General features: G+C 36.5%; 1 protein-coding gene across 25 annotated transcripts in view; it reads right to left on the bottom strand.

The window, feature by feature from the left end:
• LOC141448309 (transducin-like enhancer protein 3-B) overlaps positions 1-26,696 on the bottom strand; it is a 263,733-nt gene that overhangs the window by 230,835 nt on the left and 6,202 nt on the right. For 12 of the 25 annotated variants that reach the window (XM_074116592.1, XM_074116598.1, XM_074116601.1 and 9 more), the window contains exon 1: positions 9,961-10,428. The exons of 5 other annotated variants lie outside the window; for them this stretch is intronic. In XM_074116592.1, the coding sequence (XP_073972693.1) occupies positions 9,961-10,017 (57 nt within the window). In that variant the 5' untranslated portion in view covers positions 10,018-10,428. Of the gene's footprint in view, positions 1-9,960; positions 10,429-26,696 lie in introns of those variants that run through there. 8 more of the 25 variants (XM_074116608.1, XM_074116599.1, XM_074116602.1 and 5 more) reach the window with 2 other exon arrangements.

Genomic DNA, 26,696 nt, shown 5'->3' on the forward strand with positions numbered 1-26,696 from the left:
CACAGCCTCTATTGTATAGTGAGAAGACTGGGCGTTGTGTGTTAGTGGAAAGCTTTATTCTTACACTAAGACGCTAAAGGGAGAAAGGGTCCAACTACAGTAGAGAAGAGGGACAGGTATACTTTATAGGTTTTCATTCCCTCTTGGAGGAAACTGCTTTTAATATCCGCTTGCCCTATTATGTTACAACCTACAGATTAAAGTAACAAAATACCTACCAATACCCTTCTACTTCCAAATCTATGGATATTTCGAATAAAGCAAAAACAAAAAATTATTCTTACGCCCTATTCCTTTTCAGTATTGTGACATAATTTCAGCAGATTTCTTAGAAACGGCCCTTTAGTGACCGGGGGGATGCTGGAAAAACCTTCTGGAAATCAATTTTCAAAACTGATTAAGGTCTTCCTTGAGCATTTTCTTTAAACTAAACAGTTCAGCTCGATTAATTTTCGACAAAAATAAAACACTAGCCAGATCTTAATAATTCCACTGACTAGTCGAGGAGTTAGCGAGAGTAAGTCTACAAAATTCCTAAAAACTTTGCAAATAATAATTTTCATAATTGAAAAATCAATTAAAGAAGGCCAAAGAAACAAAATAACACAAAATTTAAAAATTAATACGTATAAATATACAAAGACAGAATGTTTTGACCAAAGTATTATATTGGTTACAGAGAGAGAGACATGAGAGATAATAAGACACAATTCTGTATCTTATTCTAGGCACCATAGAAATAAATAAATAATTTACTAACAGAAAATACGAAGCACCAAACAAATAAATAACTTAACAAGCCCAATATTTAGAGTTTGTTGATAAGTGTTGGTTGAATATAGACCGGGGAGGAGGTCGAGAGATGGGCAAACCTTATCTATATTTCATAGACCAGTTATTTCTTTTTTTATCGGAAGAAATATCGATTTATGATGTAATTATTATATGACACGTCTTTTTACTAATCAATCCTTTAAATGAAATAAAATGAATAGCTCACATAATTTTTAATTGCAACACATTAATGCAAATAATATTATTTAATTACTAATTACTGTTCATTATTTTTGGTAACTGAATCAAAGTATCAATAGGATGAAAAATTAATGCCAGTTTCAGTCATTATATACTTTATTATGCCGGAGCTTTCGACCTAGGGACTAGGTCATCTTTAGGGCTGTGGAATGATATACATATCTAAGAACAGAAAACAGTCTAAATTTCAAAACTGACACCAATAAAACAACACATACTGCCAACTTACTACAAAATACTTGTGACAATTGGTATCACTGACTTCCTTACAACCAAACACAGACCGATCACATTCAGTCCATGAGCAGACAAGACAGAAGACACACTAACCCTCTAATGATGTAAAATAGTATATTGGTAAATATTTTTGTAAATTTTCGTTACATTATACTTTATACATATTCATTGTAATATAATTAATTGGTAATATAATTGTTAACACACTGTAAATATGTTCCACAGCCCTGAAGATGATCCTAGTACCTAGTCCTGAAAGCTCGGTAGAATAAAGTTTATCATGACTGAAACTGGCATTTTTTTCATCCTGTTAATTACTAATATTTATGTCAGCTGAATAAAAAACTAGATTGCACGGAAAATAGAACTGATTATGGAAATATTAGAGGAGCGCCACCAAATTAGCAAAAAGTGGCAGAAGGCAGCGTTAGAGGATTAGCTGACTTAAAAGAACTGTCGATATCGACGGCAAGTATCTATCCCCTACTTTGGTACCTTGAGACCAGGGGAGATTGTAGCGCAGAAGGAACTGGTAGGGAAAGCCCTCTACCTTCTTAGAAGGAGAGGTTTCACCTACTAGACTCAAGGGAAGGCACAATAAGCCTTTTGGTGGCTGCAGTGCCGTGGGGCGTGGGTCCCGTCCCGCCGAGCCAAATCAAAAAATCATCTATCCCCTACAGAAGCAGAAAGGATGTTGAGAGTTAAGATGAACTTTGTTTAAGAGTTCATACCAGACTTACTGGATACTTTCATAGTGAGCCAGAGATCGGGATTATCACCCTAATTTAATCCAGCAGCCAAAATCTTGTAACTAAATAAAGAACTTTAGGCCAAAAAAGCTGTTTTTTCTAGGATGAAACTTAACATCATCAACAACAACAACAAAACTTCAGAAGTAGAAATACAATAAATAAGTACGAAGAACTTGTAATAAGATGAAAGGGAGAGAGTGCGCTAGGAAAAAGAAGAAGATACAGAAGAAACACAATAGACGACGTTGCATGTTCTCTTATACACAGTTCAGAGGAATCCTCCGGAGGATAAAGAGAGAGGGGAAATATAGAAGAAGAGGTGGAGCAGAGAGAGAGTCAGCAGCGGAGATGGAGGCGGGTCTGTGACAAGACCTTCTTGTACAAATTTACATAAAGGACACCCACGACAACACAGACTCTCGGGTGGTCCACGGGTCTAGAGTGTGAAGAGGAGTTAGCGCGTTGTATTGTCGTCGTCGGGGAAGTTGATTCTCTGTGTGAGTGTGTGGGACGTAGCAAGATGTGTAGAGTACTAGTGAAAGGTCTCTGAGTGAATAGAGTATGATAACAAGTAGGTGGTAGTTGGGCGTGTGGACGTGGAAGTAGAAAGGAAACAACTTGTGAAGGAGTTGCGGCGAAGAGAGACAGAGAGGACACGGAGGCAGAGGGAGTAGCCCCAGTATACACACTGTTAATTCTATGCTTTACCATGGGGACCCCTTAGCACGACAAGCCGAAGAGGCGGCACTCCAGCGGTGGTAAGGAAGTAACAAGGAACAAGGTAGAACGTACACTCTATTGACAGGATACAAACACTAACACACACAGCTCTTGGCTGTTCCGAGTCTCTAGTTACCATAGTTACTAGAGGAGTATAGTTTGAGCAAGAAGAAGAGGTGGTTAAGTGTAATACTAACAGGCCTCTAGACTCTCCACCTAGCTATATAACCTGCTCCTAGACTACCTCACAGAGCTCGCTCGCTAAACAGTTTGCCCTTCTCTTACACCAGAGGCTGTGCCACTAAACCTACCAGATAATTAGTAAAGTTAATAATTAGTTAGAGTGGGCCGATAATGAGACGGAATTGTATATACACCCGGGCAGCACTGTACAGGCCCAACTAGCTTCCGCTCCCTACCACTCTCTTTCTATATTTTGGTCACCGGAAATGAACTCTTAACCAACAAACATGCACGCCCCTAATTGGTCATATTTTCGCCAACCTATCTTTGGTGACTTTCAAATCCCAACTTGCTCGATTTTTGACACTTCGATAGTCATCACTAAGCCGGCTGTTTCTTCCAGGTGAATGCTGCAAGAACCTAGATCAATAAGATTTCCCAATTTCCCAGATAGTTAAGGATATTCGGACAGGCAAACTGTTGATACATGAAACAGATGCATAGAAAAGACGAACTATATCCCTTGCTGCAAAAGCACGTTTTAATAAAGGTGTCCCTTTAGAAGAAACTCTATAAACGAGCCCTAGAACCGCCCCCCCTCCCAGAATCAAGTTTTACAAAAAACGAACCTGAGTGACCAAACCTTAAATAATAGTTTAAAGAATCTCGATAAGCTTTACGGTTTTTCACAAAATCTAAAGAAGACCATTCGAGAAAGTCCACTTTCTTCAAACATTCACAACACATTTAATCGTATTCATGAAGTACAGCAACAGCCTATTTTTTCAGGCGGGGCTTAACGTCCAACTACCAATTAGGTGTCGGTGAACGGGGGCGGAAGCTCGTACTTTACAATAAACCATTTTTTTCTAGCAAATAAAAAGTAGTCACACGCGGGATTCGAACTGGAGATCTCCCACTTACAAAGCCACGCTCTTGACCACTATACCAACACAGACGCCCCTTAGGTCTCTAGCATACGGTACCCGTGGGCCTGTGTGCGAGCTATTGGCGCATCACGTTCAAAAAATGAAAATCTTTGAGACTATTTTACGGAAAATCCCCCCTCTACCCACCAAAAAAAAAAATCTCTGGAGAAAACTGGCACTTCCAGAGTTAGGTGATTCAAGTCTGAAACCCTTTTCGATAGGCATTCCATCGTAGCGCCTAATCGAATTGAACTATCGAAGTCCTGATTTCTATTTTTAGAACTGTGCTGCCAAAAAACAGACGCCAATTTTCAATAACTTAATTTTCTTTTAGCCTAACCTAAAAGTATACCACTTCCGGCGTAAAGTAAATACATAAAACCTTTTAATTGCAATACTTCCTTAGTGGGATTGGATAAAGTAGGAAAAAAAACTTTTAAAGCCTTAAAATAGTTACGAAATTTAATCGTTATTTCACTGCCAACAGGATTATGTAGTCTGCTTTATCTCCATTGCTAAAATGGATTAGGGAGAAGATTTACGGAATGAATTCATCTGATGATCAAGAATGACGAGACCCTCCTCAAAAGAGGAACATATTACCATGACACCCAGAATCCAATGCGTGATATATATATACACACACACACACACACTGTCACTGAAGAAAGGGTTGGGTATTGTAACTCTGTGCACCCTAGCCACCAACTGGTGACGGGTTTTAGCTTAAACATTAGCCGCACATAACAAGTAGGGTAACTCTGGAGGAAATAAAATATTCATTTCGAGGGCAAGGGCGGGACGGACACTTTGCAGGCAAAAGAAAATGTGTGAGAGAGACGGTAGCAATAAAAGTGGTGAAGAGCCCTTAGACAATGTAAACGCAAGGTCCCATGTGGGGAAATCCCTTTTCTAAACGACCACCCCAAAAAGGGAGTCGAGGGTAAAATTACTGTGAATGGAGAGGGGATCCGGGAGGATTTGGTGAACAGTAAAACATCTAACTGGGGGGTATTAGTATGAATGGAAAGGTGACACAGTGGGGGTGCTTTGGGGCTAAAGCATGCAAAAGCCTCCCCTTTTATATTAGTTTGGGGCTCACCCCAAATAACCATTCTCCATCTCTTTGCTATAAAGTATACAACACACAGGGCAAATTGAGAAAGGGCTGTGGAAAAGAGATAGTTCAGGAACTCTGTTAGAGGATACTAGCCTACCAGAGGATTAGCCTTCCCTACGTCACTATGGGGCAACGCTCTCTATTCCATTTCTACCAGTAATTAGCAATACAGGCAGGAGTAATGACCCTATTGGCTACAGTTACGTACTTCTCTACTACATCTAAATGCTCAAGACTTCCCCGCTAATCTAGCCAATCACTGGACACTACTCAATTCTCGCCTATTAATTACTTCCAATAAAAATGAGAAAAATATTAATATCCAAAATATAATTATTAACATCAACACCATCCAATGATGGAAGCCGTTTTAGTTCGCCACGTTGGCAAGCTTACACAGCAACCATCCTAGGAGGTCGGCGTTACATGTTGAGATGATCGCATGGCCACCGCCGCTTTAGTCTGCGCTGTGGATTTGAAGGAAGTGTTGTAGTAGATATGTTGTGGATCAGACTGTGTAGATTTGAGTGAAGTTTTGTGTATCGAGATTGGGGCTATTTCCAGAGACGAGAGAAATATTTAGATCAGAGTGTATATAGTATGATTGGAGACGTAGAAGGAAGCGTATAATAAATGATGAATCATTTCATTAAAAATTACATTGTTCATAGACACATCTGACTCATTAAACCAAAGAGAAGAGAGATTATTGCCAAATTTAGTCACATTTTTTTCCCCCATTTCTTACTTTGCCAAGCTTTCCACTTAAGGAACCTCTATGGACCCGGAAGATGACGTATTTCTTAGGTTGAGAGCTTGGGAAAAGAGGAAGTAAAAAAACTTTATCGTGTTAATAAAATTTCTTGACAATTTTTTAAAGAAAACACGGTTTCAACGGCAATGGTTAGCAACAGGATTTTCTTGGGACTTGGATTTTCCTTCACCAGCAGATTACTACGTGGAGGAAATGACCGTTATTTCACATTTCAGCAAAAATTCTATTGAGAAAGAGAGAAAGATACGTTTATTGTGCCCTGGGACTCGTGTCCCTTAAGGGCAACAAAAATAAATAAAATTTACATGATAAACACAAAAAAACTCTCGGTTAAAATAATAAAGTACAAAATAAAATCCAAACAGCTGTTCGCAAAATTTATTTACAATAAATATAAACTAATAAGAAAAAATTATAGATAACTTTCACAACTAGAATAAATAAATAAACTATTTCCTCCTAAATTCCTGTAATAAGTAGTCATAAAATACAAATCTGAAATTAAAAATTGTTTTCCTGTTCGTAAGGTCCGTTGGTAGGTCGTTCCACAGTCTACAGGAAGTAACGAAAAAAAAGAATTCTGATAGGTAGCAGTCCTGTAAGTTGGTATGTACAGTCTGGTGTGGACAGTCCTTGTAGTCCGTAAGTCCAGTACACCCTTAGCAGTAAACATGTCAAACAGATATCGTGGGAGTCTGCGTCCTAAACAGGAGGAGTGAGTTTAGGGGACGCTTTTCCCTTTTAGAGGACCCCATTTGAATACAATATCAAGTCATGGTGTCCTTCCATATTTATAAAGAAGGGTGCCAAAACTGTAGCTTGAAATTCCATTCGGGTCTTTTTATGGGAGGGGGGGTCCCTGTGTAGGTCAATAATTAGAGAATTCGAGTGAGCTGTTTGGTGCCGTCAAGTATGCGATCATAAGCTTAACACATGAAAGATATCATGAAGCTTATCATTTATAGATACATTTTTCTGCTCCACTTAATTTTAATATAAAAAAATAATTACTGATCAAATGAAACAAAACATAATATTTCAGGGAATTTTTTCATTTTTATTTTTCAATGGCTTTATAAACACTAATTATAAACGATAAATAATACGCGATGATTAAAAAGTGAACAAGCTATTTTTGAACACGTGGTATTATAACCTAAATCGGCTGACATTTTAGGGTTCTATAAATTCCTCTAAAAACTAGATGGTCACCATTAAAGAGAATATAGTGCCCGAGAGACGTTTATTTATTTACTTTTATTTTACTTTTTTAAATTTAAAGTGCCTTCTTTATTTGTTTAATTTACACTTAAAATTAAAAACAGTATGTCCCTAAATTTGGGGTTATTTCTCACTAATAACAAACAAACACAATAAAAACGCATTTAAACATTAAAAAATTATCAATTAAAAACGACGTAATCAGCTCGCCGGATGTGATAATATAAAATAGACAAACGGAAGTCTTGATGTAGTTCTTACAATTATTCTGTTAACTGAATAACGATTTTTACTTCTCCAACTAGACACAAGGTTTCATTATAATCTCTACACCAACTAAATACAGCAATTTAAAAGCAACTCATAAAAAACTTTATTATTTATTATTACGCGAACTAATCTAACCATGAAGAATGATTAAATTTTACCTAGTTTTGGCTTAAAAAGGCTAGGAATTTTTTCAAAACTAGGAATTACAGTTATGCAGCTTCTACAACCGTTCAACTATATTGAAAAAGAGATTTCAGAAGAGAGCATCTTATAGAGTGGCGGTAGAATGAGTCACGTAGTTTTGGAGGATAGGACGCGATAGATTCTGTTCTTGCCTACTTTCAGTTTAGGATATTATTAGGTACTGGCCACAGTTTTAAGGGTGGATTAAAACATCAAAAGATTGGACCTAGTCTGGCGGATCTACCTTAAAAGATAACTTCTAAAGGGGAAGAAGATATTTTTGAGATAATTGCCTTGGAGATCCCCATCGCTTTTTTGCGGCCCTAGTACAAACTATGAGAACTCCAAAGCAGGTTAATTATCCCGAAAAGCTGGATATTCCATCTATGGCATCTACGCCAAATATTATTAATTTCAACAAACTACGATCATTTGATTGTGACTTTAAGTAAAAAAAACCCGCACCGCCTCTTAGTTGAGATAGACAAACACACTAACATACCACTTTGCGGGAATCTCAGACACGGGCATTTCCGCATAGAATTAAAAAAAAAAGGGAAATAAAAAAGAGGGTAGTTTCAAAACCGTTAAGAGACATTTTTATAATGTTCTGTGAACTAACTCAAAGAATTCTAAGAATATTTTAACTAGACTTTTTTTTTCTTTAAGTAATCTAGCATCGAGCTAAGTTGTAAAAATGCTATTTATAACCAAAAAAATTAAACAATTTCTACAAAGAAAACTCATTGGCAGACGCTTAAAAGGTGACGCTCTTAGGGGCCCCACTTCAGTTTAATCTACAAATTTTGCTATCATACAAGAATTAAATCAACAGCATTTACAGAATAATAAAATTTTTGAAAAAATCGCTTAACCGGCTACTTTTGATAATCACTGATATAATCTTGGTGAGGTTACGATTTGTTTGTTTTATTACCAGCAACGACACACAATGGAAGCTTTACAATTTTAGTTTGTAAATCGTCGCCTAAGAAGTGATACCTTGTAACTAGAAAATATCAACTTTACAGGAGAAGGAAAAAACAGGATATAAAATTCATTTTAAGGCATACAGTAATTCTTCTTTCAATATTAACTATTAGTGTGACTGTCGTCTTTAAAGTGTAATTTATATAAAATAAATTTTATATATTTATTCATTTTTTATATATAAAAATGTAATTTTCGTTGAAATTGTAGTTACGAGGTATCACTTCTTAGGCGACGAAATGCTTCTGTTCTTTCTGGGGTTGTCCATTGTGGTCTTCCAAGACATTTTTAGGGCACTAACATTCTGAATAGTAGACAGCACTGCGCTCATGACATATTTTTTAAAAAATAGAACTTACAAAGAAAAATACACACGTTTTAAAAGATACCGGATGGAGAAAACGTGGTTTTATAAAAACTAGCTACTAAAAGGTTAGCATTTATTACTTTTTTTTAATGATTTAAGGCGCGTCAACATCTGAGCTTTTTTCAATGCACTGCAGGCCTCCGGACAGTGAGCTGTAAGAAGCTCCTAGGAAGAGAAAATCTAAGGGTCAGCAGCTGGATTCGAACTCGGGACCTCCGCGTGGGAATTTTTTTTTTTATTATTTATTTATTAATGTTTATTAACAGGAATATTTTTACATAGGTGTATATATACAATAATTTAACATTATTATTGCTTTGGATATTATCCGTCAGCAGAGTTGCAAATGCGAATACAATACGCTAACCGCATAGCTAATCCCTTCCCTTGTTAGGATTTATAGTTAACAAAAATCGGCCAAAACGTGATAAAATCTCAACTGTATTAGATTTTTGGGTTCTAATTGATCAACCGAAAATAAACCGTTCAGGGAGTTTAAAATTACGGACGGCTCATATATATAGTCAAACCAGAGTTCTTTAACTACGTTCAACTGTTTGGTACTGTATCACACCACGAGGCACAACCGTAACTTGGCCGGAAGTAGTACTATCTAAAGAGATAGAGAATAGAGAATTTTTTTTTTTCATTTTGAAATAATCTTAACAATGGCTCTTAAGTATTTCCTGTAGACTTAGGAAATGAATTCTTATTGGACACTACTTAACAACACTAGCGACTATAATTTTGAAACAAACTGATCAATTCTCTTGAGAACACTTCTGGGGGAAGGGTTGTGAAGGTTACTTCTAGAATGTGATTTTGTAAGAAATACACAGTCACCAATAATAGTAAAAATCCAATTTTGATGAAAATTACTTGTTAGAAGCGGGCGGAAATGTCCTTCACGATTCAGCTGATTATTTTCTTTAAAAAAAAAATCCGGTTATAGGTGAATTTTTAAAAAATTGGTATCCCTGATTATTATTTGTAAAGCCAGCTGGCAGAAAATCACCAAAATATCATCATTTACAACAGTAATGAGAACTTAATTTGAAAACACTTTCCTGAAAGGCAAGGTATAAGTGAACAGCAAGTGATTTCCGTCACACATAAGTTAGTGCAGTGGGGGGGGGGGGAACTAAACAGAAAAAAAAAAAAGATCGAGTTACCCTTACCGGATGCCTTGCGGCTGCTGCAACTGCTGCGGCATTCATTCCTGCTGTCGGGTACATGTTACATCAGCACATCTCTGTATCAAGAGATGTACGGCACATATATGCGACAAAAAAAAAGAAAAAAAACTAGAAACTACAACCAGAAAACTTTGGGAAAACACTACGCGAATCCAAATGATTACACCATACACTTTTACGAAGACACGTAGCACACCTTTCTTGTTTGTTCCAACACAATCACTTCCTGTTTTAAGTTATATTTTTTATTTATCCACACGAAGATCGTAATCCAGCTAAAAAAGGAAATTATCAAAATAAAAAAAAATCCAAATGTAAGATTATTTTTTTAAAGAGATTTATCGTGGGAATGGAAAAAAGAAAAAAGTAAAAATAAACGCCAGAATTTTAAGCCAAATAGCTGTATACAGCACAAAAGCAGACACTGAACTGACTCTCTGGTGTGAGCCGGCGTCATATTCCCCCCTCCACTAGTAGTATAGAAACCTCTCCGCATAGTCCCACTTCATCGCCCTCTGCCGCGGCTACTCTGCCACTTCTATAAAACCCTGGGACACACATACACACACACACACAAAATACAATTCCCTTCAACAAGCACGCACTCAGCGAGAATCTTGGGTGAGAGGGGAGTAGAAAAGGGCAGAGTGAGAGAGATAGAAAGAGAGAAAAAGTGAAAAAAAAAGAAAGGGCGAGGAAAAAAAAATCGAAGTTCCCTCACAGCAGGGGTGAGGGCGCTGCAAAATGGCCGGGGCTACCCTCCTACACCCCGGCACAGCAGATCTCTCACTCTCTGTACACACCCTTCGCGGCCCTTCCAGAGAATAACACAAAAGGTCTCTTACTCTCTTTCTCTTTCAAGCGCGGCCTCTCTTTCCACCACCAATTTTTTCCCTCCTCGCACCCCTTCAAATGCTGAGAGTACTAAAAACCCTCATACCCTCAATAGTGATTTTCATCCCCCTGTCGGTTTGCACAAATATGGCAGCCGTATCACAAGGGCTACCCCCCCCCACGCCCACCCTGTTCCTACCCTACGGGTCGCTACGTCGCTCAGACCACCCCTGATTACCAGCTTCACTACCTCATCCACCACACCCCTTATCCTGGGGTCCGCACACAAGCACCGACACAACACTTCCCCCCCCACACACATTCCTCAAAACCTCTCCCTCTCGCCTATCCAAGAACACAACACAGAAAATACTCCCGAGTCCACGTGGACTCAACCAAAACACCAAAGCAGGCGGAGCTACTACAAAAACTACACCAATCAACTGCCTTATACACTTAGACAACACCAATAACCGCTTGAACTACACTATACAGGCCGTACCTCTAAATAATATAAACTGTGCACAGTAGGAGGGGCGCATGACTAAGCAGTTACCCAATGACTGTGCTCCGTGCACCAATGAAAGTGTGTAGTTTCAGTGCGGTTGCCTAGCGACTTCCCCAACAAGACAGTCCACGTGGAGTGAATTCTAGTTTGTTATTTGAACTATTATTACTTTCAAGTTTTTTTTTTAAGAAAAAAAAAGAGAGAAAAATAAATAATAATATAAATATCTATGAAAAGATCTTTCTAGTATTTTTTGTTTTAATTTGATATATAAATAGTTTACAATATAAATAAATAATAAACTAAAAAATTAAATGAAGGAATATTTTTTAAAAAATATCTGGTGCCCCAGTACCATGAAATAATGAAAAATCTATGAAGGGGCACTTTCTATTAAGTTCGAACTTTGGTTTCTATCCAATAATATACTGAGTGATGTGACCGTAAATTGTTTTCAAATGACATTTTTAGAAGATTTTCTTTCTTTTCCTCCAAAAAAGCGCCCTTAAATCAATTTAAGGATTTACGCTTGTCCTCACACCTCGCGCGTAACTGCAAAGGCTCTGGAAAAACTGAAGTTTGAACCAATTCCACACCCTCCTTATTCCCCGGATCTTGCCCTCTGCGATTTTTATTTGTTTCCTCTAACTCAAGAGAGACCTCCAAGGGTAATCACTACTCCTCAGGTAAAGGCAGCTGTCAAGTCCTGGATTCAAGAAAAGTCAAAAGAATTCTTCAGTGACGGAATGAAAAAACTTGTATCACGTTGGGAGAAATGTATCAGCGTTAATGGTGACTACATTGAAAAGTAATACATAATTGTGAAGCTTAAGAATTGCACTTTAATATACCTTCTGTCCCAACTTGATAACACTTTTCTTTCCCCCTCTTCTAGCATGTGTGCATTACTTTTCAGCCAACCCCGCAATGCCAGGATTGTATTGCTACAAACTGTGAGTTTGGTAAAGAAATGGTGAGAGATCGGAAATGCAAATCCTCGCGAAGAATTGTTCCCGTTTTCCGGTGGTTTTTTCTGGAACTTAGTGATTTCTTTAAACATAGTACGATAACACTCATGATTACCTTTCTATATTAGACCTAAGCATAAACATTTATAAAGGTTGTACTTAGTTTTATGATCTATAGAAGTGCAAGAATCAACTCCAAAGAGAAGTTTAGTGCAGTACAACTTTCTGGCTTCTTAGAACAACATCTAAAACCCTATGCGTGAAAAATATAATATAATTCCCGGAGCAAAATGTTTTCAAATGAAATTTTTTTTTTTATCTATGAAGTGTGTGAATCACTTCTTGAAAAACTTTCGTGCCCAGTTTTTCCAAAACTTAATTGATTAAAGAAGAAGTGCAGAAAAAAAGTACCAATTGGTTTGTGGGTGAGTTTATATCTTTGTACACCATAATTCGGTAACTATACCGGAAATACAGCTTCATTATTTAGATTTTCTTTTATAACTTTCCTTGAATGAAGCTCACATGATTCCCAGGAGAATCCCTTTTAAGGTTGTTTTTGAAAGGGAAGAATTAAATGTTATAATGTGCGGAATGTAAAAATAAAAAATTATTAGCACCTCGATTACTGAACCTCGATTACTGAACCTCGATTACTGAACCTCGATTACTGAACCTCGATTACTGAACCTCGATTACTGAACCTCGATTACTGAACCTCGATTACTGAACCTCGATTACTGAACCTCGATTACTGAACCTCGATTACTGAACCTCGATAAAGTCTACGGTACGATTTTGTACATTTTTTATTTAAAAATATTTTTTAATAAAAACTGTTATTCATGAAGCGTGAAAAATATAATATAATTAAAAGTAAGAAATACAAGAATTTATTTTGAAGAATTAATAACAGCTGTCTCCATCTTGACCTGGCTCTAACCACTTAGAGAATGTAATTAACAAATTGCTATACGTATACGGCCAAACGTTCACACGCACAATAAACAATAAATCATTTAAAAGCAAGTGCCATTAAATTTTTATTACCTCATTTAACGTTTTCTGGTTATTATTATTTTTTTTAAAAATTTATATAAATACACATATTTTTAAGTAAATAAACCATGAACGATATTTTGCTACACAATATATAATTAATACATCTTTGATTATTATACCCCTTTAAATATGTACGAGCTGGGGTTATTATAATATAATAATGAAAACAATTAACAGTTAGTGTAAAGAACAATAAAAGTATAATAAATGATGTGTTGGAGGATAATGAATTAATAGGAATGAAAAATTTAATCACAGAATAATATACTATATCTATATAATAAAGAAATATCCCAGCGAAGAAGAATGTATCGTAATAATAGCGCGGAGTACAATATGATAAATAATCGCCCCGTTTATATACTGTTGTATTCTTGTTATTGTAAAATACAAAAATAACCTTTTCATTTTTATAAACAGGCATTTTTATTTCCCCCCATTACTTCTCTTATGGAAATCTTATCGATTTTCTCCAAACAAATATCGGTTTTGAAAAAAAAAAATCGATTTTCAAAAAGCTATTTTTCTTTTGTCGATCTATTATTGGCCCGATAAATGTTAATACGGGGGTTGGCTGAAAAGTAATGCACACATGCTTGCAGAGCGCGAACGAAGAGCTTCAAAAAGCGCGCGAGGTGGCATTTGGAAGTCACATTTCCTCTTATTACGTATAAGCTCGCTGCGTTCAACCTGTGTATTTTTAGACGCCGAAGTATGGACGGACACGTGTAGTGGTGCTATGGTCACTGCTGCTATCGACTTTCTTTTGAATATTGTGACAGGGGACGAATCACGGGTTCATCATTAAGACACCCAGAAGAGAAAAGGCAGAGCACTGAATATCGACATGCGTCTTCTTCAACTCGGCCGAAAAAGTTCAAAACACAACCGTCCACAATAAAAAAATTCTTCTGTCTGTGTTTCGGGATGCTCGCCAAGTTTATGTGACCGATTTTCTTCTGTAACCAGGGGCAACGGTAAATTCTTCTCGGTACGTTCAGACTCTAAGAAACCTCCGATGTTGAGCTAGTCATGTTAGAGGCAGCTTAGCACCAATAATCTTGCAACATGACAACGATGGTCCTCACACCTAGCACGAAACTGCAGAGGCCAATTCCACACCCTCCTTATTCCCCGTATCTTGCCCTCTGTGATTTTTATTTGTTTCCTCTAACTCAAGAGAGACCTCCAAGGGTAATCACTACTCCTCAGGTAAAGGCAGCTGTCAATTCCTGGATTCAAGAAAAGTCAAAAGAATCTTCAGTGACGAAATGAAAAAACTAGTTTCACGTTGGGAGAGATGTACTAGCGTTAATGGTGACTACATTGAAAAGTAATACATAATTGTGGAGCTTAAGAATTGCACTTTAATATACTTTCTGTCCGAACTTGATAACACTTTTCTTTCCCCCTCTCCTAGCATGTGTGCATTACTTTTCAGCCAACCCCGCAATGCCAGGATTGTATTGCTACAAACTGTGAGTTTGGTAAAGAAATGGTGAGAGATCGGAAATGCAAATCCTCGCGAAGAGTTGTTCCCGTTTTCCTGTATTTTTTTTTTTTGGAACTTAGTGATTTCTTTAAACATAGTACGATAACACTCATGATTACCTTTCTATATTAGACCTAAGCTTAAACATTTATAAAGGTTGTACTTAGTTTTATGATCTATAGAAGTGCAAGAATCAATTCCAGAGAGAATTTTAGTGCAGTACAACTTTTTAAAACCCTATGCACCCTGCAGTAAACAGACCTTCCAAGTACCAAGAACTACCTAAAAGCACTAAGCAGGTCAGAACATGAGAAATGGAAAGAAAATAAGCAGAGAGAGAGAGAGAAAACGATACACCTGTTGGACGTAAAATTGTCTGGCCACATGTAGCGCAACTAACAAATCTTAAATAAGGGTGAAATTTTTTGAACTACCCTGCCCCCACCCAACACTCACCTAAAATCAGTCTATTTCTCCTACCTTTGGGTAAAAACGAAGAATTGGAGCAATTTGTCAAATATTCAACGCTGTTTTCACAGAAAATACTAGTTTGAATAAAAAAAAAACAAAAAACAATCAAATTTTACTTGGTAACATTCGATTCCGGAAAATTCGATTATCGATACTTCCGGTAGAGGGGGTGTTCGATTCCAGAAAATTCGATTATCGATACTTCCGGTACAGGGGGTGACGTACTTCCCCCCACCAAAGTACCATTTCTCTGCAGATTGTTTTCCAATTGTGTATCAGCAAATTAGGAATTTTGTTGTCTTTCTATTTTAAAGAATGATAAGACGATGGTGCTTAAAGACCTAAAGAATGTCGCCCCTCTTAACAACAACAATTTAAAGAACAACTGTTTCTTTAATTAATTCTCCAACAAACGTAATAAAGAAGAAAAAGAAGTTTCTATTAATTACTTTGCTTATAAAGTTTGCTGGTATAATTAAATGAATAGAGAAAAGCAATATACCATTAAAACAACACTTAATAGCGAAACAAAACGTTAAGAATTATGCAACCTTTTATAGATAATTAATTATTATTTTTTGTTATTACAATAATTAACGATATGATTATATTATTATTTTTAAATTTCTTACTACTATCATTTTTTTGTATGCGTGATTATAATCAACCAATTTAGTGACGCAATTAGTACAATGATGTTTAATCTGTCTAAAATCTCTTTAATCAGCCCACAATGACCTAGTAAACAGTGCTGACGCAACAATGCTACAACAGAAATCGGGGTGTGTACACTCATATAACGTTTCTCTTAATGCTGAAGTTTTACTTCAAACTTTGAATGTTTTCTTAAAAGCGTTAGTAGAGGAGCTTCAAAGATAGGTGATACAATAAATGGGACTCTTTTTTTTTTTTTTGCAAGAAATGTGATGTTTCATAACCTTTTTTTAAAATTAATTAAAAAAAAAAAAATAGACCGGGAATCGAACCCAGTATCACAGAACTAGCTAGCTATGCGTGCCTCGCTTCTAACCGCTCGGCTACCGTGGCACCTTCCCCGAAACAATAGTAACATTCAGCCTCATTTCAGGGTGGGGCACTATATTTTCATGTTTTTTTTTTTGCTCCGATATAATCTGTGCGACCAGAGAACAGGGGACTGATCTCTATCACTACTTACGATACGAGACCTCTGGTGCTTCGAGATCACAAAGAAAATAATACCATTCCAAAAATAAAAATAAAAATGACTATCGGGGAAACTGAGGACTTTGTATTAAGGAGAGGCTTTTCGTTTAGATCTAAAAGGGGGTTCGTCACAATAAGCCGCTCTTGGAGGTGGTCACTGGGGGGAACAAGACCAGCATTATTCTCTAATCTAATGTGACTTTAAGACCCTCCTCCACAGTAAGACCCCCCATAAGACTGACGCTTACAGAACTGCTGCGACGCACAGCCTCCACAGCCTTATAAGATAGCAGGAAATCGCCTTACCTTACACCAGCTATTTAGAGAGACTTGGCACTTACCTGTAACAAAAAAGAAAACCATATTAAAAACAATAATTTTCATTGGGAAAAATAATGTGAACACTGCCACGCACTTTGCCAAGAAGCTTTCCTCCAAACTGGGAAGGTTTACTGTTGGCTTCAATGTAGGCTAGTAAGGGCTTGTATGAATAGCGTAACGTTCTAGAATCCTTCTTAAAATTGATTTCTTTAAAAAGAATTCCAATAGAAATTTGAAAATTCATTATGAGAGTAAAATAAGGGGGGTGCTGCACAGTTTTCACGGAACCAGAACACTATTTCTGGCACTGGGAAATGCCTCACCAGAGCAATTTATGCCATAGGTTGCAGAGGTGGGGGGAAAGACCTGGCCGGTAGCTGGCGAAGTCAAAAAAAAAAAAACTGCAACTCGACCAAACTAACAGCAAGGCTGGTCGAAAATCAGGTTTGTTGAAGATTTAAGGAACGTAAGCATCTCCTGACAGAGGACAGCCTATGCAGGAGGAAGGAGAAACGATGATGCAGTTACTATGTCAGTCCTGAAGGATTAGTTTGGCTTTGGTTAAGTAACGTGGTTGGTTTGTGGAAGATCCCGAGTTCGAATCTCGCACGTGGCTATTTTTTTTTTTTTTTTTTTTTTTTTTTAATTATTATTCGGAATTTGAAGAAAACCTAAAGGATTTTGGGTAATGAGTGAGAGAAAACCGTGTGGGACCACCTCAAACTTCCGCCTTTCCGAGCACTTCAAAATAAACATTTCCGGTAAAAAAACGCATGATCGCTATTCATTTTCCTCCCTAGTAAGTAAAAAATAAATACCAAAACTAAATAGAATTCGTAATAGATAATTTAAGGTCACAGTAGAGATTATTCAGCTGATAACTTAATAAATAAACTCAGCGGAACAAGATAATCCGAGCGAAATAATTATCATGACGACAGTGCACATCTATAGAATCTCATCCTTGTAAAATGTTTGTCTGATATCTTTTTTGGCCCCCATCTGCCTCTGACTAAACTTGTCAGTTTGATATTTCAAGTTGGGCAACCGTTCAAGAAGTGTCTAAATATAAAGTCTTTATTTCTACTAAAAGAGTTTGAAAAGACAAATGGGATTTACAATAGACTCATGTGAGATTCATATGTGTTCAGTTTTAAGAGATTTCCCCCACCCACCATTAGGAGGCCCGCCAGAAGTTTGAGTGATACTAGTTGGGAAACCGCTGACAAAGAGAGGCTTCTTCCAACACTTCTAAACTCAAAATCCCAGTTTTTATTCATTCCTTAGAACCCAGCTCAGGACCAAAATGAATTTTTTCAGAGAAAAAAATTCCTTATAGAATGGATTTTTCCACTTTTAGAGACTTTCTCACGAACGGACATCCGATTTCAATAAAATAAACGTTTACACACTCGACTCATGACAGTCCGGTGGCGGGTTTAGTGAAGTGGTTGTGAGTTCAGAGTAAGCAGGAGATTCGGACGGATCTGAAGGGCGACCTCTAGAGTAGTGGAAGCCACAATAGAACCATTGGGTCGCGGTGGCTTAGGCCCTTAAGGCCGCCCTGCTAGAATCTAATCTAAGTAGGAGATCTCCAGTTCGAATCCAGTGTGTAGCTAGTTTTACTTTATTTTTATTTTTTAAAGTTATTAAACTCCACACGTTAAACCCCTCCTTAAAATATAAACCATTTGATTTTCCCTCAACATTGTCTGGAACGTTTTCTAGGGAAATTCTGATTAAGGCCAATTCTGGGAGAGAAAGGGTCTTCCCTTTCAAGTACTTTTCCAGAATAATGAAAGCTTCTCGGCTTTATTTATTTTACAGGAGAGATAAATGAGTTGCTATAAAAAAAAAAAAAAATGAATTCAAATAATATGGTTATTCTAAAAACGGAAGCACTCATTTACCGAAATGGCTTTTTCTTTTTTTCGAAAAATAGTTTCGAACTATTTGCCTTTGAACAAAACTGTCCACTACCCGACAGAGAGTGAGTACGAAGCTCCTACGAAGCGAAAATCTAAAAGGGCTAGCAGCTGGTTTCGAACCTGGGACCTCTACGTTGAGAATCCAGTATACACTAGGTCAGAGGTCACCAAAGTAGTCTGTATAGACCTCCAGGGGTCTATTTAACAAAAATAGGGGGCTCGATCTGAGCCAGGGGGTCGAAGGAAAAACAATTTCGAACCCAATATAGCGGAACCTCGCAAAGAAACACCAGGCACACCCCATCTCATTAATTAAGAAGCAATACTGTAGTTACTTTACTTATTATTTAATAAATATTAAGGTATTTAAATTTCAACATTAAGATATTTTTCAACAAAACTATTTGTTACACAATGTAAAATTACTTTAATAAAAGTTTAAAATCATAAAATAAATGTACAAACACAGTACCTAATAGATAGTTTTATTTTAATTAACTGAAAATTACTTTTATGGGGGGGTCGATGGAGATTTCGAAAAATTATATAGGAAGGTCCATGATCAAAAAAGTTTGGCGACCCCCTGCACTAGGTAATGAGTTGTACCCACTTTTTTTCGAAACATTTGTTTTTTTTAATTGAAAATTCGATTTAGGATATTTTCTTGTGAAAATGGACTTTGATAGGGTTTCCTCTAGAACCCTATTTCACTATTATATGTTTTGTATATTCGAGGTTTCTCAAAAAAAAAGCCAGGGAAATCTCAAGATTGAGAATTGGCCACCAATATTTTCCCTCTTGTTAATAATGAAAAATAGTAAAAATAAAATTATAGAGTGTGGAATTTTCCTTTTAATAAATAAGTAAACTCCCATAAAGTTGTTTTGTTATGTGGGAGTTGAAACAGGTAAATATGTATAAGTGAAAAAAAAAATGTACATATATACACACATAAAATGATAAAGTCACTCGCGGCAACATTGTGTGCACATATCTATATTTATTTATATATAAATATCAGTGTGTGTATATAGGACTAATGTTTAAAAAGGAAATCTAGTATATATGTATAAAAGATAATAATGGACTGACAGAAAGGGGCAGAAAGAAGTTGTGTAGTGTTACACAGAGTTTATACAAAACACCTTGACTCCCTAACACAGTAGAAATTACTTGCGGTGTGTTGTCAGCGAAAGGGGGCTGAGAGTAGAAGTGAACATGTTAAGTGAGAGAAGAGTGGAACAGTTAGTGAGTTTGAGAGAGAGAGAGGAGCGTGTGTTAGTGAGTTGTGTGAGAGAAGTAGTAGAATTCGAACAGCAGAGAATGTGGGAGAAAGAGAGAGGAGACTATTATACTTGGTAAGAACAGTGTATAGGTCGGCGGCTGTATGTGTTCTCACTAACAGAGTCAATGACTGTTTCATTGCTTGTTAACTTGTGAGAGCTGCTGTGGCTTAGAGGAACAGGGGCGTCAGAAGCGGAAGGGGAGATTCCCCCACCACCACTAGTTCTGGCTCTTCAGTTCGCGCCAATCACCTTTTGTTCTTCCGGCGGATATGAACTAATATAACTTAACCCGTTTAAAACTTACGTAACATCTACATACATATATTGTGATCACTATGGCTATAACTTAAGTAGTAAAAATAAAGTAATGCCTATTTTTTCAGGCGGGGCTCAACGTCCAACTACCAAATTAGGTGACGTGGACGGAGGCGACTAGCAAACATACTTGACTGTAAATTTCTTTTATTAACCATTAAATAAAATCCAAGGCCTAGACCGGGGGAATCGAACCCACTAAACCAACAATACATCATAGCTTTGCGGGTCTAGTATCTTAACCCGCTCGGCTACCGTGGCGCCTAATAACTAAAGTATATATTTTATAAACACATAAAACCATTTCTTCTCTATCCAACTAATAAATCTATGGTTATCAAATTCTAAATAAAATAAATCTGGAGCCAAAATGATCTAACTATTAACCTTAAAATTGTAACCCATAAATTTTCTTCAAATTCCAAATCATTTTGACTCATTTTCAATTCATATCACTTAAAAAGTAATCTATCCCCTCTCATAAACTGATTTTCCGGAAAAATCCAGAAAACATTTGTAATATCCAGGCCCTGAAGAGGACAATATGTATATTTGTCGAAACGTTGGCAAAAAAGACGAGTTGTTTTTTTTATTTGGACCGATTCCTCGGCCAATCTTGAATCCTTAGTTTAATAATTTACGGTCACGAAGCCTATATATTCATTATTTTGTACTTTTAAACTTTACTGGTAGAATATCCTTCGTTGGCATCAAGTAGAATAAATATCCCATAGTTAGGAGCAAAATAACAATCCATAACACAACAAAACAGCCAAGTACCTGAAGAAGGACACACTAGATGTGTACAAAACGTCGAACCAATTTTATTTTTTGTAATAAAAAAAGAAAAAACTGTACTTCTAGGCTACAGCCAATAAGTTACGTATATTATAACAATGGCCAAAATTTCAATTTATTCATCAGTTAAAAAGAATTCATTTTGTGTCACAGAAAAAATTAATAAATTCATTAAATAAATAAAACGCCAATTTATACATTTTGTTAATTAAAAAAACAAAAGAAAAAATCATTCAAAATAAATAATAAAGATAAAAAAACATGATTAAATTGTAACAAAAAGGTTATATTAATACAGGTTATGTTTTTATAGAAACTTTGGTGTGTTTGTTTTGGTGCAGGCCAAATAAGTAGTATAAATTTGAATACAATACTGTCGGATTTCAACTTGTATTAATTAAAATGTATAACCTCTATGGGAAGTAATTTATTGGGAACGATGGCAACAGGAGTGGGGGAAAACAGATTGTGTACATTTAATACAATATAACTAGGGTTATATGTCAATAACTCTTTACTGTAATCTCCTTAACAAAAACTTACAGTTTTAAAAGTTAAGTATAAGGGTTGATTAAACGCCAAAAGGTACACAAATCAGCAGTTCCCAACATTTCATTAATACTTCATTGATATAATTTAAGTAATTTTACTGCATTAACTTTTCCTTCACATTTTTTAGAATTTATTAGATGTCACAGACCCTTATGCTGGCCATTTTCGTCTACAAAATATTTACTCAAGTAGCACACCATTTAACTTAGATTGACTGTAATATCTATTTATCTATAATAATCAAACTATTAATCACAGGTGAAAAAGAAAACGTTATAAAAAATATAAAAAAAATAAGAGGCTAAAAAATTCATAAACTTTTTTTACATCAATAATTTTATGCATTTATTTTTATTTTTAAATAAAAATCATTGGTTTAAGTTCATTCTTCGATTAAAGTAATTGTTATTTTATGTTGTAGTCAAACATTTGTAATAATAAGTAATAAATAATCTGGCTTTATCGCAAATAATATAGTTTTCTTCAATTACATTCTCAATCTAGGTGTTCTTCCCACAATGTTATATATATGTAATATAAAATAAAGAAAATAAAGATATGCATATTTTTAGGACAGCTAATTATTCCAGTATTTTACCATAAGTAAAATTAGGGGGACTAAATTAAATTACAATTGAGAAATGAGTAAATATTGTTGAATAATCTACTTGTTATTAAATGTATGTTATTTGTGCTCACGAATATTTCGGTAAGACGAATTTAAGACTGAAATATTGTTTTGAATCCTCCGTGATTGAAATTTAAAAAGTGGCCGACTCTAACTTTGTTTTTTTCTACTTTAACATGCATGTATATGTGACTACTCAGAATAATTCATCACTCATTTTATCATAATTATAATAAAAAAATATTATGAATGAACTGGCCAGCATAAGGGTCTGTGACATCTAATAAATTCTAAAAAATGTGAAGGAAAAGTTAATGCAGTAAAATTACTTAAATTATATCAATGAAGTATTAATGAAATGTTGGGAACTGCTGATTTGTGTACCTTTTGGCGTTTAATCAACCCTTATACTTAACTTTTAAAACTGTAAGTTTTTGTTAAGGAGATTTTTGTACCTTTTGGATAGATTTTCCTTTTTGTCTATTTGCAAAGTTACGTCTGCTTTACAGATTTTTTAAAATTTGGAATAAGGTATTCTATCATTATAACCTGATAAGGTGTTAAATCGGAACCGTAACTACCACTGGAGAGATCTTTTTAAAGAATGATTATAGTTACGGTCCCCAAACCATCCTCAATAACCATTTTTTTGAGAAAGCGTTTTGAATAAAATAGGAAGGTATTTGTACGTAAATAGCAAAATTAAACTGCGATTTCAGTACTTCCTTTTAAGAGGAGCAAGAAAAATAAACTGCGATTACAGTACTTCTCCCTAAAAGGCAAAGATTTTGAATCGAACGACAATTCATTGATGTAAATCGGTTCACTCATTGATAATTTTAACGATTGCAGTACTTCCTCTTAGTAGGTGTAAGAGCATGATGGCACTTCACAGCCACATAGAGGAGCTTTAATCACTTCTTCGTGCTAAATTTTATCAAAATCGGACTAAGCTTTGTAGAAATATTGGTAATAATAGTTTCAGAAAGGGCCTTATTTGGGTGGGGCGAACTCCCCTCCTTATGAGGCATAGCGTCGAGACTTTTAAAGTACAAATCTGTACAAAATTTCGATTCGAATGACACTTCATTCATGAAAATCGGTTCACGTGTCGATAATTTGAAACGATTGCTATACTTCCCCTTAACAAGTGTAAGAGCAGATCGTCGCTTTATTGTTAGGTAGGGGAGCCCTAACCCTATCATCCTACCAAATTTTATCAAAATCGGGCCAAGATTTACAGAGTAATTAGTAATAATAATTTTGGAGGGGGCCTTACATAAAGGGGGCTAACTCCTCTCCCATTCAATGTACAGGGCCGAGACCCCCAAAAGGCACATCTACATAAAATTCCGAATCGAATGACACCTCATTCATGAAAATCGGTTCACGCGTTTAGGCGCTACGTTGTTTACAAAAAAGGTAACAACAACAAGAAGAAGAAGAAGAACAACAAGAACAAGAACAACAACAATTTTTGAAAAAGCCGTTTTTGCTCATTTTCAGCAACTTTTTTCTCAAAACCTATTAGATCTGGGTTGTTGCAAAAAATTACAGTCATAAAGGAGGATTTGCCCTTTATTTTAAAGAAAATTTGGGAATTTTATCTTTTATAGAAAAAGAGAAAAAAATTGTCAAAGTTGGGTGTTTTTCAACGTTACGCTTTTTCGTGCAGTTTTTGACCATCAACCCTTATACAACTGTCCTACCGGACAGTTTTAATAATTACCAGAGTTAAATGTTACGTTCAGATAGACAGGCGGCAGGTCCGCCATTGCATGTCTAAATACAGATGTATTAATTCCAATTTATTTGCTAGTTTTATTACGTCAAGATAAATTTAATTTTTAATTTTAATTTAAATAAATATTTGTCCCCCCCTCACTGTTGGGGGCTTTTATATTGAATATTATTTTCTCAGAATAAACCAATAATGTTTGCTAGAAACTTCTGCAAGAGCAACAAGGCTGCGATCAGACTAATTCCATGGCTTCTATCAAAATTTGGGGTTTCCAAATATACGTATGGTTTATTGGAAAAAAAGCTCTATTGTGTGAACACGGCTAGGTCATAATGAAAATGTGCAGAAAAGAAAAACTTCATTTTCCTAAGGGCCTGGACCAGTAATAAGCGGTGGAAAAATCCACCCTTTACAGTAAAGTACCAATAAACCTCGGTAATCTGTAGGTTTTATTAAAAATATTTCGGCGTTCCCCAAGGTTGTTCCATCCTAGGTCCTATCCTGATCGTCACCTATATATCGCCTCCTCCCTCAAACCTCCTCATGTCAATCTTGCCTTGTACGCTGATGATGTGGCTTTATACACGTCATCTTGGAGGAGAATGGACACCATCACCAACAGACTTACTCTTGCTACCGACAGACTAATAAAATTCTGCACTATGGGGGAGAATTAAAATAAACCACGATAAGACTAACGCTATACTCTTCACCAAACGCAGACCGACAAATTAGACATAATAATTCTCTGATCCCGTGGTCTACCCTAGTACCTAGACCTAACTTTGGACAACAAACTGACTTGGTCTACCCATGTTAAGTACCTAGGCCTAACTTTGGACAACAAACTGACTTTTCACTACAGACGTTCTGGACAAAGTAAACTCAGGCAAACTGGACTATACGACTGCTATTTCCTCTACTCTCACGTAACTCCAAAATGACTGTGGTCCAACAAACTCCTCCTCTACAAATTAGTCATTAGGCCGATGATGCTATACGCCTGCTTCGCCTGCAGCCTGGACTTGTAGTAGGTAACATCAAGAAACTCCAGGACATCGCAGAACAAATTTCAGAGACTCGCAACAGACTCTCCACGACGCACTACGAGTAGAATTGACTCACTCCACGGAGACTGCGTCCATTATCCCCCGGTAAGCTCCGATATCCAAAATCGTCTGCTCAAACTCCTTTCCATCCTAGACTGCCATCCTAATCCACCCTGCTGCGAAATAACCTCCTACAGATCCTTCTATTCCCCTACAGGACAAAAAAGAATAAAACAGATACTCCTCTAACTCTCTACCACTAGCTGCAGGTTTTTCCCTGCAATCTCCTATCCTACTCACTTAACCTTTCTCGTTCCTCACTTGGTAAGAAGGTTGAAATGTATTATACATTACTTTTGTATTTATTTTATGTAAATACTATTTATTGGAAATGTCTGAACAAAGTCTGGCCCGTTTTCAGCGCAACCAACAAGATTTTTTGCGCCGGTTTGTGACTACAGATGAAACTTGGGTCCACTACTATACCCCAGAGACAAAACAGCAGTCAAAGCAGTGGAAACATGCTGAGTGACCACCACCAAAGAAAGCAAAGGCAGTACGTTCGGCCGGAAAGGTCATGGCCTCAGTTTTCTGGGATGCAAAAGGCATTCTGCTGATAGATTATCTTCCTACTGGCCAAACAATTACGGGGCAATACTATGCAAACCTCCTAGACCGACTACAGGAAAAGATACGCGAAAAAAGGCCTGGTTTGGCAAGGAAAAATAGTCATCTTTCATCAGGACAACGTCCGCCCGCACACAAGTGTTACTGCCATGGCAAAACTTCATGAACTGAGCTACGAATTGTTGTTGCCACATCCACCTTATTCACCTGATTTGGCACCATCAGACTTTCATCTCTTCCCCAAGCTGAAAATTTTCCTCGGTGGACGGAGATTTCCTACAGCGGAAGAACTGACAGCCGAATTGGAGAGGTATTTGGCAGGCCTGGAGGAATCTCATTTTCGAGATGAGATCAAGGCATTGGAACATCGCTGGACCAAATGCATTAGTCTACAGGGAGACTATGTTGGAAAATAAAAGCAGTTCCACCGACGTAAGACACTTCTTTCTAGTACATTCCCAGAACTTTTCAAACCACCCTCGTATATTTAAAGAAATAAATATTTATTCATTCGTTAAAAATATTTTTTTATATTAAGTTATTTCCTTAAGAAGCTTTTTTTTTCAGTGTTTTTGCCTCTGCAAAATATACTTCAATGATTCGCCAAAAATTAGACGCCAAGGTTATCCGAGCGGTTAGAGACCCACAGAGTTAATATGTGATTGTGGTGCTGGGTTCGATTTCCGGTCTAGGCCTTGGATTTTCTCTTATCAAAGCAGCATTTATAAAAGAAAATTGTTACATTTCCCCAAGAAAATTCATTTAGAGCAGTTCAGCAGAAGGTGAGATTCCCTCTGAGGTGTGTCACACACATTATATGGTACTATCAAAGATCAACTATGTGGCTAAAATTTCAAGATTAAATGAAGAAGTAGACGAACGGAAGTCTGAGTTTATTGATGAATTCTTGAAGGCCCAAAACAGCCTTCCGCAATTTTCTTAAAAAAATCAAT

This window comes from Rhodnius prolixus, unplaced genomic scaffold, assembly GCF_049639745.1.
Source record: "Rhodnius prolixus isolate KJV_2025 unplaced genomic scaffold, Rpr scaffold_19, whole genome shotgun sequence".
Lineage (NCBI taxonomy): Eukaryota > Metazoa > Arthropoda > Insecta > Hemiptera > Reduviidae > Rhodnius > Rhodnius prolixus.